Here is an 18,515-nt window from a genome sequence, read left to right as displayed (position 1 = left end):
CCCTCACAGAGAAGACTTTCTGGGCTTTCCTTCTTGCTATGCAGACTGGAATTTAAATAAATATTAAGATGAGAGTAAGCATTTGGATAATTCTGAATAGAGGACAAATATTGTTCAGTTTGCCCTCAAGGTGAGCGAGGGGGTTCCCTTTCAAGAGGGAATCCTGGAGGAGTAGCTGGATGCTCTTATTTTCAAACAGAGATTTACATCTGCATTAGAAATCACTCAAATAAGAGATTAAATGACAGAAAGCAGAAGCCCGAGAGGTAAGGAACAAAAAAAAGAGGTCCTCAATTATAGTCATCGTCATTCAGGGGATTTACATCTGGTGAGAGGTCTCCTGTCTTTGTTTACACCAACGGAAGCCCCCAGGAGAATACAGCACGCAGAATCCACAGGAAGGATTTGGTCATATTTTCAAAGTAGTTTAGTTTTCAAAAACCCAGCTTCCCTAAAGGGAAAAACACCTTGAGAACCAATTAGTGGTATGAAGGGCCAGAAGAGAAAGCTTGCGCTCTGGCAAAAAGATTCTTTTGTTGATTTCAGGTAAAAGCCTAGGGCCACATGCTAAAGTGGATATTCCCCTCCTTATCTCCCCCGTGCCCTGGGGACATTGCAGGCTGTTACATGCGTATCTTCTGAACAGGGACAGGAACAAAGTCTCACAACAATTTTTGTAAGACGCAATCCTGAATCACAGAACAGGTGACAATTTTCTGAGGACTAACAGTGGATTATTGGAACAGCAGAAAGGGAATACAAAAATACTTTCTCTTTTTCTGGTTAATCAGATTTCTTGTGAGCAAAGCTTAGCCCTCTAAAAGTAAACAAGACAAATGGATACTAAACATTCAGAAGAAGGCCAAATTGACGATTGATGCCTCTTACTGTTTAAGATCAGCTATAAATATGCTGCCCAGTGGTTTTTAATGGTGTCACTGTCTGACTCAGCAGACCAGTGTCAGGAAAGAAATTTACATAAATGGTAAGTGAAATCTTTCTGCAGGAAACAGGACTGTTGGAAACTGCTTAGGTAAGGAGATGCTCACTTACACAAACATGAATATACATATCCAACCTCCTCGCCAATATCTTCTTCAGCTTAAGTTATTGCCCATAAAAAAGCTAAGATGTTTGCTTTTAATTTCCAAAAATTCATTTCAGTCTCAATTTTACTTGGAATAAATTCTGTGAGTAAAGCTCTCATTAGGAATAAGAAGAAGAATATCAGGCTGGGATCCATAAACACGAGCAAGATTCACCTTCAACACAGCTCGTGTTTAAACGAGTTGGCTCAGGATGACAAGACAACTCCAGGGCAACAGCCCCTGATCTCTAGGAACCGGAACAGATGAGATGAAAGAGCCTTCCTTGCAGCGCAGTGTAGCACAAGCTCTCAGGTCAGACGGGCTGGGCTCAAATCTCAGTTTAAGCAGTTCCTGGCTGGGAGAGGTACTACTCATTGTAATCTGCACTTTCCCTCTGATCAAATGGCATGATAATAATTCAGTGTGAACATGAAGAATAAAATTAGAGAATCCACCTAAAATACTCATCATCGGGACCAGCATCTATCAAGCACTAAAGAGAATGAATGCCAATTGCTATTGTTGTTGCTATTATTACTATTATTTTTCTTCTGCTCCTGGTTCTGCATTTCTGAGCCAGATTGGACAGTGTGATAGATTGGGGGATTGGCCCCAATTCTTCACCCTTCTTTGTACCCATGCCATTGCCATGGCCTCATCATGGGTGGACTGTGTTCCGACACGCATTGAATTGACGTTGGGTTCAGCCAGATGACTTGAGGTCAGTGGTGTGTGTGTGGAGCGACAGTGTGCCAGTTCGGAGCCCAGAAGTTAAGAAGATTCAGCCATTGCTGCTGGCCCTCTGACACCTCACAGGATGACAAGAACATGATCTAGCAGGTAAAAGATGGGGAGCACACTCAGACTCTGGTGACAGAGACACACCAGGCTGAATCAGAGCCCCTCCAGCTGCCCTGTAGAGCCATGAGGGAAATAAAGGCTTACTGATGCATGTCACTGAAATTTTGTCATTATTTATTATGCAACAAAAGCTAACAGATCCAACAAGTGCATTAAGGAGTTGTCTATCCACAATGCATTTCTTATTTCCGAAGAAAAAGACATTAGCTCAGAGTCTAGGTCTGAAACAAAAGTGGAGTGATAAGTCTGAGAAGAAGAGTGCTTCAACAAAGCCGGGATTCCCAGGCCGGGGATCCCGGAGACTCTAACCACGCCTTCTTGGCTTTTGTGTGGGAGACGGCACACGCTATCAATGTCAAGATGATTTTAAAATGGCTCACATTTGTTGAAAGTCTGTCATAGGCACTGTGCACGTATTGTCTCTTTTTGTCCTCACCAGAGCACCAGGAGGTGGGCACTACTAATTGTAGAAATGAGAAGCCGAGGCATATTGAGGACAAGCAATTTGCCTACATTCACGGAGGGTGAGAGTACTTAAGGCAGGATCCAAACTCAGGAAGTCTCGTTGCACAGCATGAGACGATGATGGTGAACACAGCTGACGAGAAGCACGGATGTGTTTCTCCCCTCTATAACCACGTCACTGTTTTAGTCATCGCATCGTGTGTATCGCTTTATTTAATCCTTAGAATCCCATGAATTAGGTGTTATTTGTTATCCCCACTCTACAGACAAGGAAATGGGAGGCTAGCAGGTCCAGTTCCTCACCCATATGTGCACACAGCTGGCAATGGTGTGCAAGCCAGAGCATACGGTGGTGAAGTCGGATTGCAACCCCGGACCCTAGTTAACCACTGCACAACGGTAACAGCTATGATCACATTGCCCACCCCAATGTGAAAGGGCAGGATCATGGTCTTTCGTTTTTGTCTGGAAATTTATAAGCTTCTCCGAGTTCAAAGGCACACATGCATTCCTGGCACCATGGTTACCTTCAAGTGTGTAAATGTGATCAATGACCTTTAATTTATATCTCAGCCTCCACTGAGCTTTCAGTCTTGCAAGCACAAGAACCACAGTTTCTTATTTGCTGCCTTGATGTTGCTTGTTTTTAGTTTTGTTTTTCTCATTGTGTATTTTTAAGTTCAACTTTGTCGGGTGACAAATTCAGAGGAATCCTAACAGAGTAATAAAAAGAATGGAGGAAAGAATACTAATCGTGACAGGTTTTAGAACTATCTCCAGGAAATTAAGTTAACCACTTAAAGTATGAAAACAGACAACTGGTGCCCAGATCTGTTCATACAAACATTTCCTGCATCTGGTGGGAAAGCCTCAGTGGTCCCAAGCCTTCAGACACTTTCTCCATCCAGTCCCCAAGCACGACAGCCCCATCTCTAAGTATCTTCACCCTGACACGCAAACATCATTCCTACCTACCTTAAAAGCAGCACCTCCATGGATGACGGATTTAATAAAAATCCCTAAGTCTGTTCCAGTTTCTCGAGACTTGTTCCCTTTCAAGCTCACCCCGAGGCCAGCAGAACCTGAGTCATTGAGGGGGATCTCGAAGGTGAGCTGCTCCGTTGTTTCCAGGGAGAGTGCGTAGCAGTCAGGTTCTCCTTTCTGTTGGGAAGTCACATGAAAAAGTGAAGGGAAGAAAGGAGATTGACATTTACATACTCAGATAGCCAAACACAGATGTAATTGGCAAGACAGGATGACTGGTGCTCTAACAGCTGTAATCCTGCTCCTGGCAGGCAACCGCGGGTCGTCTCTCCTGGAGGAACCATCATCATGCCCATGGAACAGGGGCAGAGTTCTTGGGGACAATACCTGGTGACAGTCGGCAGAGAGGATCCTTTGGCAAGGCAGAGCCATGCCTTTTGAAACATCCGTAAGTAATGGGAAATTCAGCAGAATATTCTCAATAATTAAAGAGTCTGCACATTACTTAGGGGGTGTTAGGTACCAGAAAAGCCTTAGAGACATCACGATCTCAACAGCTTCATTTCACAAATGAAGAAACAGAGCTTAGGGTAGAAACGTGCTAAAATTTTAGGGAAATGTTTGGCTTATATAATTTACAACATATCATTTACCACGAAGAAATGTTATTGAAAAAGACTGTCAACAGGATAGAGCATTGAAAAAATAAAAATAAAATAAAAAATAAAATATTGTTTTAAAGTTAGCGAAACGTAATTTACAATGGATATCACTGAACCAAATTTCACTGTGTCAAAACTCACGCCTTAAGCGTGCATCTTTGGGTAGTACAAGTCAGTTTTGGCAACCAGTTTTTGAACTTAAACAGAAATGGAAAATGCACAACAAATATTCATGTCTTCTTTGACAAACGACACCTGGCTGTAAGCGTAGCTGGTCCCAAAAAATGCAGAGTATGGCGGCAAAAGTCACATTTAGGGCTCAGGTCTCCAGGGAGAAACATGGTTAGTCATATTTGGCCCCTGGTGTTTTCAAATATACAGTAGTGGGAACTAAAAGTGCGGTCCACATTATAATCTGTGTAGATGTCCCTCCTGCATCCCTCTCAAGCTAGCAGAAATGTGAAACTGCCACGGTGTGTAACCGGAAAATCTCAAAAGGAGGACAGCCCTGGAAACCATCAACTCATTCCAGGCCGGCAGTTCCTTCTTCTCTATAATTATGCCTAGAGACTCTCATCTTAAGGTCACTTTGAGGGACTCTCATGTTAAATTACGTATTTTAAAAATTACTGTGAATGTCTGAATGTCAGTTGCAAAATAACAACTATAAAATCAGAAGTAGCAAAGAACCTATAATTAAAACAGGATTAAGAGGTCTGATCATAGCCAGATCCACTGACATGGCACTTTCAACTCCTACAAAAACAGAGAAAACCCATGTGTAACTTTAAAGAAATAATGCCTTCATTTAATTTCGTTGTAAATGAAGTTAGCTGTAAAGATTTTGACAACAGGTAGTTTCAAAGAAATGAAACTTTATTGCTTAATTTAATAAACCTATTACAGGTTAGCTCTTTTAACTAACTTATTATATTACCATCTAAGAAACAAATCCCATCATTCGATTCAAACTGGCTGTGTTTTTCCCTTGGAATGTCAGAGTTAAATACTAAATGTAAATTATTAGCCCTCATCTTTGTCTTCCAAAATGTTCTATTTAGAATTCACAACATTTCACAACCGTTTATGTTTCCACGCCTCTCTGGGATTTGGTATTTCCAGTCTAATAAAGTTCCACTGAATTAAAGAGCAGCTGTTCTCACTAGAAGTTTGTGAACACAGTTAGAGAAAGACTAGAAAGCATCTCTGGCTTTTTATCTACTGGAGACAAAGTAACACAGGACAAGTTTTCCATCAGTAAAACCTCTAAACCACTTTATTTTATAATCAAATTTTTTTTTTTTTTTTCCTGGAAACTGCGTTTAACTCTTAACAAGACTGACGACCACTATTTGGACTCATACCTTCCATTTATTACATGAGGGGTAAAAACAAAATAGAAATCAGGTGGTACTATGGTTATCTTTTCATTTTAAAGTTATCTTTTTTAAGTCCCTGATATCTGAGAGCCAAAAATATAACAGCAAAAACAAAGTGGTGGCTAACAACGATCGAGTGGTTATGTTCTAAGTGCCTCACACGTGTCAATACACTCACTCTTCACAACAACCCGCAGAGGATTAGTATCATGCCCATTTCACAGACGAGGAAACTGTGGAGCACAGCAGAGAAGTGCCAGGCTTGCATCCGTAAGACTTGTCAGTGTTGGCACCTTGTGGAGCCCACGCAGTGTGGTTCCTGCCTCAGGCTCTGGACTGCTCTGTCTCCCTTCTGTGAACCGCCATGACTTGGCCCAGCTGCAAGAAATCCCCAAACTAAATGCTACAAGGACAGCAGGACGTCATGCAATTTCACATTCTCCACCCAACTACAGTTATGTTCTGTCTCTTTCTTATGCTGTCCCAGGCTCAAGCCACAATTAGCAGTCTCTCATAAAAGCTAACTTCCCAATGGAGAAGGAAGCCATTACAGAAGTTAACACAGTCATTTCCTCTGTTAGAAATAAATGTCCTTTTACCTAATGCACAAAAAAATCAATATACTGAATGCCTTCCTCCAATAATCTTGGTTCAACTAGTAACTCTGAAAATTAAACTCAAATCTTGCCAGACAACAATTTGTAGGATGGAAAGAGGCATGAAGTCCTCGCCAGGGCCCCCAGTGCAGGACCTCAGCGATACCACGAGCCAGAAGGCAGCGGCACATCCAGACCTGGACCCTCCCGGCTTCCTGGCTTTCCGATGAGGGCTTTTCCACGCTGTGTCGGGAGTACCCCTTGCTTCTTCCACACGCCGCTATCCAGAGCAGGAAGAAAATCCAAAGAGGCAAGGCTGGCAGAGTAAGGGAAACCCGGGGTAATTTCATTTCGCTGTTTTTTTCTTTTCATTATTTCTCATTCTTTGCCACTAGAGGCCATGTCTTCAGATGCAAAGTGCTTGAGGTTCCTAGACCCAGCCCAGGATGATGCTCAGATGCCCCTACTGCGTGGGTGTAGGTCTAAGGCCTCCTCAACTCAGGCTTTCTCAACCTCAGCATGACTGACATATGGGGCCTGACGACTCTTCGTTGTGAGGTACTGCCCTATGCACTGTAGGATATTTAGCAGAATCCCTGGCGACTACCCACTAGAGGCCAGTAGCACCTCCTTCTCCAGCTGTCACAATCAAAAATGCCCTCAGACATTGCCAAACCTGCCTTGGGGTCAGGATCGCCTCCAGTTGAAAAACCACTGCTCTGAACCAACAATTGCCAAATGCAGTCAAATTTAAGGCCACCCGGGTCCAGAGAGGTAGGTAGGACCACAGAGCTGCCTGCTGATATGTTCCCAAGGCCCAGGAAGGGGTGGGCAAAAGATCCTGACCAGCTCTCAGGCTCACAGGTTCATGACTGATCACTTAGTTGATCAGAATGAACTACTGGGGAATTCGGCACTCAGTTACTTCTCTGGTTGTACGGCAGCTAATCCTCCAGAGGCAGACATGTGATCTTCCTGGGATGAACAGAGTAGGAAGAGGATAAACATTGAATTTATTGGTACATATACAAAATGCTGCCTTTTATTTATATAAGAATCTGGAAGAAAAACACAGCCTATCAAGTGATGTTTGTTAGGTTAGCTGTGCTTACATGGATGCTGTTTTGTACTTTTTTACTTATTAAGAATCACAGAATTATATAAAATAGTACTTTAATCATGTGAGAAAAGCTTATGTGCACAGAATCTTTCACTTATGTAACAGATACACTCTATAGGTACTCAGACAACTACCCATCTTCTGATTACCTACCTGCCCCATTGATCTGAAAAAAACTTGGTTATCTCTTGGCACTGGAATATGGACTTCTGTTTTCTTCTTTATAATTTTTCTGTGTTTTCCAATTATTTCTCAATCATGTCAAAAAGACACATGCTTTAAAAAAGAATTTATGAAGGTATAAGAACTCTGCAATATTATTGTAACGTCTACTAGAGAGATGGTAAACACATCTCTGTGAGCTCACACACACACATTCTAATACTCCGTATACCCTATCCAATACATATGCCCTATGGCAGTATATGCACTATGTGATTCTTTAAATCCACATATAATACATAATATGTATATATACACTCTATAAATATATATGTGCGTGTATGTGTGCATGTGGGTGTGTGTGCATTCTATTTACAGCTTCTCTTAGAGTCCCCAGTGACCTCCATGTTGATAAATACGATGGTCAGTTCTCACCTTCACCTTTCTTGATCTACAGCAGCATTAGGCCCAATTGATCAAGTCCTACTTCTTGAAATACTTGCTGTTCTTGGTTCTAGGACACCACTCTGTCAGAGTCTACCTCCTACTTCACTGTCCCCTCCTTCTCAACCATCTTTTGCAATTCTTCTCACTAATCCCTAAGTACTAGAGTATCCTAGGAATCAATCATCTGACCTGTTCTCTTCTCTCCCATCCTCACTTTCTAAGGTACCTCATCTAATTTCACGGTTTTAAACATCATTTTACATGCATGAGCCACAAATTCATCTCTCTATCCCTCTCCCCTAAACTCAGACTCATACATAACCAATTTTCTAGTGAGCAATTCGATTAGGGTTTCTACCTTGAAATGATCATGGCTGAACAGAATCACGCCTCAAGCCTGCTCCTCCTGAACAAGCAAATGCAATGTGTTCCTCCCAACATTCAAGCACGAGATCTCCATGCCATCGTCGACTCCCTTCTCTCACACTCTACATCCAACCCATCAGCAACTCCTGGCAGCTCTACTTTAACACGCCCGGGACCCTGCCCTCTGAGCTTCACCCCCTGCACCTCACAGATACTCTCTGTGACCCAGCCTCCCCTTCCCCTTCTCTCCTCCTCAGGCTATTTCTCAGCACAGCCACCAGAGTGGCTACTAAAACAAATACTCCAAACCTTCCAGGGAATCCCACCTCATTCTGAGAAAAAGCCAAAGTCCTCCAATGTCCTGCACCGTCTGCGTACGCTGAGCGCCCGCCTCTCCTACTGCTCTCTCTGCGCCTGCCCATTGGACTTTCCTTCCCTTCAACACAACCTGCGTCACATTAGCTCTTCGCTCTGCTTTGAATATTCCTCCCCTGGATTCCTGCAGACCTCCTTCCTCTCTTCCTTCAATCCTCCATTCAAATGCCAATGTATCAGTGAGGTCTTCCCTGTCTTTCAGTTTAAAATTGCTTTAACGCCCTCCCAGCACCACCTCCGCAGATCCATTATCCTGCTTTGTTTTTCTCCAGAGCACTTATCGCATACTGGGAACTTATTTGCTTATTTTTTTTTAATAATGTCTCTTGAATACAGGAACTTTCACATTGTTCTGGGTTTTTTCTCACCAATGTATCGCCAGTGCTTAAAACAGTGCCAGACTCAAAAATGGGCACTAGAGCAATATTTGTTGATGAATGAATTAATATATATGAGATATATATAAGTGTCCAGCACTATGTGCTTGTGTGTGTATATGTATTTTTGTGCATCTGTGAATGTGTATTGGTGGGATTGTATGTACATATATATAAACAAACGAATAAATTGCTGGCACGACACACTGGATTCCCACTATTCCAGACTTCATTAATTTGAATGTTTATACATATTACTTTTTATCTTAAACATAATTACAAAAAGCATAAGGTATCACAGTTATAAGGAACCTTAAAAGTAATCTAGTCCGATTTCCCTCTTCATACCATACTTCTTTCTCCTAGGAGAGATGATACTCCAGCTCATCTTGAACGTCAAATCCTCAATGACGGCACCAAGATGTGTCAGAACTGCCAACTTGTAATGGATGTGGGACTTTTCATGGTTTTAAATTGCATCATTTACCTCAAATCGTAAGTGAACATTGCAAACAGCAATATTCATGGTACATTTCATCAAGTTTGGGAAGCACTGTGATCTGGTACTCTGTCTATCTGTCTGTCTGCTTGTCTGTCTATCTATTCAAGCATATACATATATGCACACATCCATAAAGTTTCATGAGACAATACTCACTCAGAGTGCAACACATTCTAGTATTTTCCATGCTTTTTAATTTTTTTTTAAATTTGGTCACAACCCATTACACTGATTTCATAATCCAATAATGATCATAATTTTCAATTTTGAAAACACTGAAATGATGTATATATAGGCATTATTTTTATTAAGTTAAAAAAAGAAATGCAAAACGGAATGGTGAGTACAACGTTAACTGCCTTTTCTTTCCTAAGTTTTAGAAGATATTTTAATGCTTTATTCTATCCATCCCAGCCTTAACTAACTCTCTGCCCCTTTTTACATAGACTCTTTTCAAGTTCCTATAGCTGCTGCTCTGTTGTCATTCTAATTATGTATATTTTCCCTTCTCCTTCCTATTCAGTTATTTCTTTTTCTCTTTCTCCATTCTCTCATTGTGTTTTCTGTAATCCTATTTCTATTCCTAGGCAGAATAAATAACCTGTCACAGCTGGAATTCAGAAATGAGACTGATCCATTCTCGCCTGAGTGACAAGAGTCTCTCTTTGCAAACCATAGTCATTCCACAAATTCTTATCAAGCATCTACTATGTACTAAACACTGTAATGTGAAACAGCCAGTCTACACAGGGCATAATTGGCAAAAAGTTGATTGAACAACATGTGAGGGTCTTTCTGTTTCTTCACAGTATTATCTGGAGCGGAAGGAATAGAGTTTAAGAATAGGAAAGACGAAACAGAGAAACTACATGGTCAGACCTTGCCAGATGTACTAACCATTTTTATCAAACACATATCAAAAGTAATTACTCGGCATGAGAGGAGGAAGGAGGCAGGGAGATGGATGACTAGGGAGGCATCCATGTTATTAGCTTGAGAGTGTTCCAAATGGGGCCATCTCTGGAATCACAGAGGTTCTTGTATGGCAAAGCAGTGCCTGATTCATGCATGGAAGTGGTAATAACCCGGCCTTTCAAAGCCCCAGGGAACCCACCAGTCCGCGGGGCCAGTGTTCAGTTTCCCAGAAGCCCAGGTCAGACCTGAAAGCATCCATGCTGAACCTTTTATGGCCCTCATTTCATTAAATGTTGTGCTCTTAGCTCAGCACGAGCACGCTCTGGATGTCTTTTCCTCGCCTCCCAAATGTGTAATTAGTCTGTGTTGTGAGCAGCTTACTTTACGCAAGAGTTATGTTTCACGTGCAATCATTTTGTCAGCTACCAAAACTCAAACAAAAGGGCTTTAAGAAAAAAAATGAATAATTTTTTTTTTTTTAATATAAAGCAAAAGCCATACCTGGCAATTCTGCCAGGATATTTTATAATAAGCTTAACCACTGTTCACTTTTGCCTAAGTAAATTCTAAGGAATTTAAGGTGATGAAACTTCTGTTATAGCTAAATAAATTCTCACAACAATGGAAGGACAAGACACCTGCAAGACACTTAATTTTCTGAAATTTTTTAATCCTCTGAAAAAGCATAGGTAGTTATTATAAGCATGAAAGGTTTTTGGCCAATTGGATTATATAAAATTCAAAATGTGAATATCACCCTAGAGTAGGGATCAGAGGCTCATTCCAACAGCTGGGAGGCATTTTACTTTAGATTATACTTTTTGGAGAGTAAAGAAAAGATGAGGAGAAGAGATGAGCAGGCACATGCAAAGCAAGGCAAATGGCGACCCAGGGACAGTGATTGTGATGGACTGTTAAGGACTGCCCACAGCTGCTGCTAACACACAAACGAACTTACGAGAATCCGGGTGATTCACAAGTAGACAGGGCATCTTTTAAAGTCTATATAGACAAGTCACCAAAAAGAATCATAGTACAGATAACTAAAAAAAATTTCTGAAATATTCTATAGGTTGTTGAGAATTAACCCAAAGCTCAATATTATATATCAAATAGAAAAGAAAAATGTAAGTAAATGTTGCAAGAAGTAGAAAAGTTTCACAGAACCAAGTGAAGCAACACTGGCATTTACTTTAACGGAGGAAAATCAAATGTACATTTCTTACAGTTAGCTCGATAAACAATATTTTACATATATATCCATATGTGATCTCCTTAAGTGCACGTTGATTCATTTTAAAATAATTTTTAACCAAACACCTGAATGTGGAAAATCCTATAAAATATTTCTAATTGAGACACTGACTTTCTTCGTGCTTTCTGAAATCCATTCCCCAAAAAGGTGCAGACGGGGGAAATGACTGAAAGCAGGAGCTGATCTCTGACTGAACTTATCAGAAAACAATTTTCTCTAAGTAAAGGATTAATCTAATACCAGAAAACAAATGTCAAAAACTGGCCATTCTTTATTGTCCTTCCAGTATCAAAGTGCCTTGATGCAATATGAAGTCAGAGATTAAAACTGACAAAAGTCAAGCAGGTCAGAGCTAGGCTTCCCAGAGCAGCCTTTCTCCCTCCCACACGCAGGACGCGCACTGGAAAGATCGGCCAGTTCGACCGTGTGGTGACACTGGCAAGTGTTTTCCCTTTTCAGGTAAAGATTAAAGGAATGAATAGAATAGTCTGAGTTATGAAAAGTAATATAAATGAATATTGTGTAATTCAGATGGCAAGGATTTTTATAAAACTAGAACCTGAACCTGTTTTGTTAATATCAAGAAACAATAGGTCTTCGTTTTGTGTTTACTCCTTCCTGTCAAAAGAGGATTAGAGAAACCCGATTAAAAATGTCAACTATTCTACAGGCAGGAATTCAGTCATTAAAAACACGAGAATAAATGGTTTTACATGAATATAAAATTCGAGAACAAACAATATGATTGCGACAATTTAATGATCTAACCAGGAAACCTGATGGGCCTGTTTCTAAGAGGGGTAGATCCATCTGGGAAGCTGCATTCTTAGGCGAAAGGCTTCCAAGACCTTTGCCACCACAAACACTTTGTCTCCCAGGCCACCTGCACTAACACCTTTAAAGGACAATACAGGTGTCAAGGACAAAAGTTACACATAAATAAAAATACCTCATGGAAGAGAGCCCCTCAGTGATGGCACCGGCACCACCCACGACCGGCCCACCGCGTGGGATGGGGCGGCACTGATTGGATTGGAGGTGCCCTCTGACCCCGCCACAGTCAGTCCCCAGGCTCCACAGGCTGCTGGTGCTTCCTGAGGAACTCCGGCCCGAGGCTGTGCCCCAGTAGGGCAGGCTTCAGAAACCAATTAAACTGGTCCCTCTAAGACTTGAATCAATCTCAGGTCTAATGCAGGGTCACAGTCATTGCATGTGAGGGAAAAAAAAAGAGGGCTTCTCGATGAAAAATTTCTGGAGATACGTCTTCTTTATTTTATGACTTTTCAGCACTTTTAAAAGGTAAACACGCATTCCTGAACTTACTTGACCATGGCACCCACCTTGGCATGAAGCATGTTATAGGAAGCGTCCCCAGCACAGACCTAGGGAACTGCTGCATTAGAGAATGCCGGAAGGCTGGGCTGGAAAGGAATGGAGCAGAGAACAGAGAAGGGTCCAGAGAGAAATCCTGTAGGGCATGAACAAGGTCCTGGAGATGCCACACAACCTCATGGGCAAAACCTCCCATGGCTTTACTCCTGCATCACGCTCTGTGTACACGCCATCTGTCACAATCAGCATCAACACCACGAAAGTGTTATGGGAGGAAAGCACAGCCTCATGAGAGGCTTTGAAAGATGCAGACCAGCAAGTGCATTCTGAAGCTTCTAGAACGAGGGAGTCCTCGTTCCATACAGGGGAATAAACAACCATTAGTTTCCTTATGAGAAATGAAAGAAAAATTTGTTCTTAGTTTCGGATTGGGAGATTTCTGTGGCTAGTTCAAAGACAATGAATTACAGGTTGTTTTCACTGGGATCTTAGGAAGTGCTATAGTCACAGAATAAGATCTCAAACCCTTAGACTAAAAGTGTAAGAATGCTCCACATAACACCCTCCATTCTAAGAACATGTCTCATTATTTAGGGCACAAAACTCTTTCAGTAAAGATAATACAGCTTTCTTCCCAACTCAAGAATTCTAAAGGCAGGGCTTACATCCCAGTTACCTGCGTTCACCCTAGAGGATCCAGTAAATGTTCTTTCATGTTAAGGCACAGAGAGTCGTGTTTATTAAATTATGCTCCAGTGCAGTACCAGTACTATCATGGTCTCAAGAAAGTAATAGGTACTTTCATGGGGGCTGGGGGAGGGGGAGTTTGCTTGTTGGTTAAGGCTTATAAGAACATCAAATGATAAAAACATAACCATTTTAACCCTATCCTTTTCTTTGATGTCGAGTTGCATGTAAATGAGACTCCAGCTGGAAAGCAATCCCCTTTAGCATACTATTCATGATGAATAATCTTAAATTCCAAATAGAGATGGAGAAATCTCAGTGGGTAACACTCATTTTAAATTCATAGTACATGTTTACTATCGTAATGAGGATGTTCTTACCATATATATAACATCCCATTTGTAGATAAAGACATAGAATTCACCTTTTATCTTAATAATTAAATCAATTACTCTGTTAAAATTAACTTTCAGATAAAACTGACTATGAAATAAGAAGTCGTTTAGGTTCTATAGAGAATGAAGACCCATGAAAATTAAAATGTGGATATATCTTCCTATCCTCACTACTACACACAAATTGAAGGGAGAGGGGAAATTTACTTAGAGTTAATCAATGAGGAAAAGTGAATGAGTGTATTAGGTTGCTGTTGCCACGAAAATGTTGCATAACAAAGCATCCCCAAATTGTGATATGAACAATGATGAATTTATTTCTGGCTCCCATATCTGCAGGTTGACTGGGGTTTGGCTAGTCCAGGCTGGGCTCAGGCAGGCTTGCCTCCGAGCTGGGGATCAGCTGCATGTCTGCCCCATGTATTTCTCATCTTCCTTAGCCCACTGGATACCTGAAGTGTGTTTCTCACAGGATGAAAGACAGGAATGCAAAATCAAAAGTACCTTTAAAACCTTTGGTTTTAAACATCCACTAACATCTCATTGGCCAAATGAATTCACACGGCCAAGTCCACAGGGTATGGTTGCAAAAGTGCCCTCCACATTCCATGAGACCAAGACAAGAGTGGGGATATAGAATGCTACCATACGGAAGGGAAGAATTCAGACCAATAATCCCATTCACCAACTGGGTGGCATTTTTTTTTTTGGCACGTAGGAGATATCAAGGGTTAATGATATATTATAGGGCTTATATTTCTCTTAATCATGTCTTTCCCTTTTTTTGGTATCGCGCTTTCTATTTGACACATATCCATCTGCTCTCATCTGAATGTTTGTGTCCCCCTCGAATTCACATGTTGAAATCCTAATCCCCAGTGTGACGGTGTTAGCAAGTGGGGCCTTTGGGCAGTGATCAGGTCATGAGTGTAGAGCCCTCATGAATGGGATTAGTGCCCTTGTAAAGGAGACCCCACAGAGCTCCCTAGCCCCTTCACCATACAAAGATACAGCGAGGGCCCTCAGCCAACCATGCTGGCACCCTGGTCTTGGCCTTCCAGCCTCCAGAACTGCGAGAACGAAGCTTCTGCTGTTATAACCCACCCAGTCCGTAGTATTGCTACAGCAGCCCCATCAGACTAAGACACCATCCGATGGTCTGACTTTCAGAGTGGCTTCTGGGCTGCGGGATTTTCCCAAAGTAGAAGAAGTAGGTGGCTTAGATCTGAGAAGATTTCCTCCTCCCTCATCCCTGCAAATTTCCTGCCAGGTTCTTCAAAGGGACTGTTCAGGTGGCCCCAGAGCCCTAAATGACTGGCTTGGGCTACTGAACATTGCCTTTCAATTTACACTCTTCCTCTGCAGTATTCATCTTCCAAATGCTCCTCTCCTCTGCTGTTACAGATATAGGAAAGCAGGACAAGGATGAGGGAGCCATCTCTATGGCTTTAATTTCTGTCAAATCAGTGTGTAATTACAAGAAGTTTAAAAGTTCAGCATACTTCCAATCAATATTCCCTTGGATGTAGACTGAGCCGAACTTCCTTCTTCCCTGGACTAACGGATCTTCATTTTCCTACCGAGTCAAGTGTGCGTCAGACTAAACAAGGGCTATCTCACTTTAGATCATGCCGAAGGAATTAACTTTTTTAATTAGTCCCTCACAGCACCATTTTTACTTGCTGATACACGAGAAAGGAGGACTCATCTAAGCGCAATGAGTGAGCCAATCTTTTTAGTCAAGCATTTTCCTGATGGTATTGACCTATAATTTTTACAATACTTAATCATTCATAAGGAAAAATCTTTACTTCATATGTATGTGTGTATATATCAAGCGCGGAAATTATTTTTACCTCAAAAGAAATTTTACTTATTTCCAAACACGCTGATTTTGTGTCTCAGCTTATGGGCCACCTCTTCCTTCCTTGATTTTATCAGTGGAAAACAATTTGCCCTCCTCTGAGCTCCCATTTTACTTTTGTATTCTCATTCTTACGATTCTCATCATTTTCTATTCTTATAATTATTTGTCACCGTGTGTCTGTCTTAACTCCACTGTATCATTGTGATCTCATCGAAGACAGGATCAGGTTCAACTTTGAATCCAGCTTAGCCTCAGGCAGGAGGCACGTGTATAATAAATTTTTGTTACAGGATGACTTTATAAATTATTTTGTTGATACTTCTCTGCCACAATGCCCTTCTTGAAATGATGGTATTAAAAGGTCAGAAAAAAAAAGTGACAGTTATGTCTTGCATCTTAGCCAAAAACATCATCATTTTAACACTTCTAGCCTAAACTTTCCAGCATGTTTGTTAGATGGAATTGAAGTTAATTAATTAATTAAAGGCCACAAAGAGCTTCTCTTACTTTTTAGATGAGATGCTCTCTACCTAAACATCATTCTCTCCCCTCCTCCCACATTGACACCCACTGGCAAACTCTTACTTACCCATCAAGGCTCATCTCAATTGTCACCTGCTTTCTGTGCCTGGGCCCTCATCTGGGCCTCCTTGGCACTCTATACATAATTAACTTACAGTACTAATCATGTTATATTATGGTTATTTATTAGTATATAAATCTTTAAGGACTTCAGGGGCATCAAGAACCATTCCTCTTATACTTATACCACTAGCAACTATCCTAATGCATGCTTGAGAACAAACGCATGGTAAATATTATTTAAAGAACATTGCTGACAAGTGCTACATCAGTTAATTCTTCCACTGTAGCTCAATATGGGCCACCTTTTCACTAATACTAAAAAACAGTTTAAATACAGCTACTTAAGTTCCAATATTCGATCGCCATCATCAAGTGGAATTTTGGAATACTAGGCAGTGCATTTGGAGCATCTATAGCAATAGAGTGATTCCCCTTTCCCATTTCTATGACAGTGCTAAGCTTCATCAAGACCTGTTTGCACTTTGATGCCTATGAAAGTCTGAGTTATGCAAGAAAATAGCTTGCAAATGTTTCTAAGAACTCACATTTATTTTGGCTCATCTGATCACCATATCTGCTCTTGAGTTTTGATACGGGGTGGAATAAATCTGTCATTCACTTCTACTTTATTATGACAGCTGGTACTATTTGGCAACTACCCTGTTCAAATTAACCCTAAAAAAGCATTTTTTTTTCCACATTTAAAACTAAGACTGTGTCTATATCAACTCCTAAACAATTGGTTGAAAAGTTTAAATTCACTTTCTGAGTGAACTCATTTGTTCTAAATAAAACTGAAAAGCAAATAAACCAGAAGTTGCTTTGACAGTTTTTTTTTAACTAAATTGGGCAGCACTGTGAATAAATACCAAGTAAGACATTAATACATTTGGTATCTCCTCCTCTTTGTCCTTTCAAATCCATTGCACATCAGACACAGATAATCCAGAATACTTTTTATACTCTATTTGACCTGAAAGAAGAATTAAAGTCATAATTCAAATATGTTAATAACTGGTTAAAGAGACACCTGACCAATGATTTTCTTGTTAAGGCAGCCCTTGATCGCAGCCTCTGTCTCTGTGGATGTAAAGTTCATCCAATTATCTTAGCCACATCACAAGTAGGGCATGGGCTAAACAAATACACGTGATTTACAAAGGCAGCCATATTGCAGTGATACAGAGCAAGCCGTCTGGGGTTTAATGGGGACCGTCTGTTCAGATGCCTCTTTAACCTCTTATTTTTGTTACACTGTAGAAGGAAAACCCAACCTACTAAAAGAACAAGCTGAGGGAAATAATCAGAGAATCAAAAAGACTGTGGAATCATGAATAAGTGCAAATCATTTACTAATAAGTTATAACTCAACACAATAGGCATACATTACTCAGCGTAACTGTATACTTTGTACCCTGTCTAGATCTCTAACTTCTGACAAAAATATCTGTATTAGTAGAAAATTCAGCTGCAACTTCCTAAGAAATACTAATAGTGTTCTAAGAACACCGTGTATGAGCAAAACCTCACTATTCCCCTAGCATTCTATTAGGATAATCTCCCACAGTCTCTTAAAGGGAAATAGATTGGAGAACTTAAAAAACAATGGCATAGTCCTCCTTTCACTTTCTCCACTCCAGTCTATGGTAATTAATGTCTACTCAATACCACACTCAATCATCTGTCTCCCCCGGGACGGTTCTTTCAATTAAACCTTTTATTTCATCCAAGACTGCCTGTTCTCATTGACCACTGCACTTCTTATCTGTGGATTTATGATAATCTAATGCACATCCTCTCACAGGCAGACTGGCTTTAGGAATCCTTATTGTTCTTACATCAGAAGAGAGGCAAAAAACAAAATTAGCTCCCGTGGAAGCCAGGAAGGAAACTGCATTTGTTTGACACAGCAAGAGGCCTTTCACTACCTGCCCGGTGGCCTTGACCATCCACTGCCCTGGCCTCTCAATGTGCTGGCTGCCCTCGCCAGGCTGCTCCCGTCTGATAAGACATGCCAACTCCCTTGGGAGCTACTGAGAGCCGAGGGTGAGAGGCAATGCAATCTTCCGGTTACGTTTTCAAAGGTTTGTGAAGG

General features: G+C 41.0%; 1 protein-coding gene across 4 annotated transcripts in view; it reads right to left on the bottom strand.

The window, feature by feature from the left end:
• The window catches only part of PARD3B (par-3 family cell polarity regulator beta), a 915,243-nt gene that overhangs the window by 384,765 nt on the left and 511,963 nt on the right, over nucleotides 1-18,515 (bottom strand). For 3 of the 4 annotated variants that reach the window (XM_046658143.1, XM_046658145.1, XM_046658146.1), the window contains one exon: nucleotides 3,390-3,575. The exons of the other annotated variant lie outside the window; for it this stretch is intronic. In XM_046658143.1, coding sequence (XP_046514099.1) covers nucleotides 3,390-3,575 — 186 coding nt within the window. The remainder of the gene's footprint in view (nucleotides 1-3,389; nucleotides 3,576-18,515) is intronic. 4 annotated transcript variants of the gene reach the window in all.

This window comes from Equus quagga, chromosome 4, assembly GCF_021613505.1.
Source record: "Equus quagga isolate Etosha38 chromosome 4, UCLA_HA_Equagga_1.0, whole genome shotgun sequence".
Lineage (NCBI taxonomy): Eukaryota > Metazoa > Chordata > Mammalia > Perissodactyla > Equidae > Equus > Equus quagga.
The sequence above is the reverse complement of the archived record's forward strand: the minus strand, read 5'-3'. Positions and strand labels throughout refer to the sequence as shown.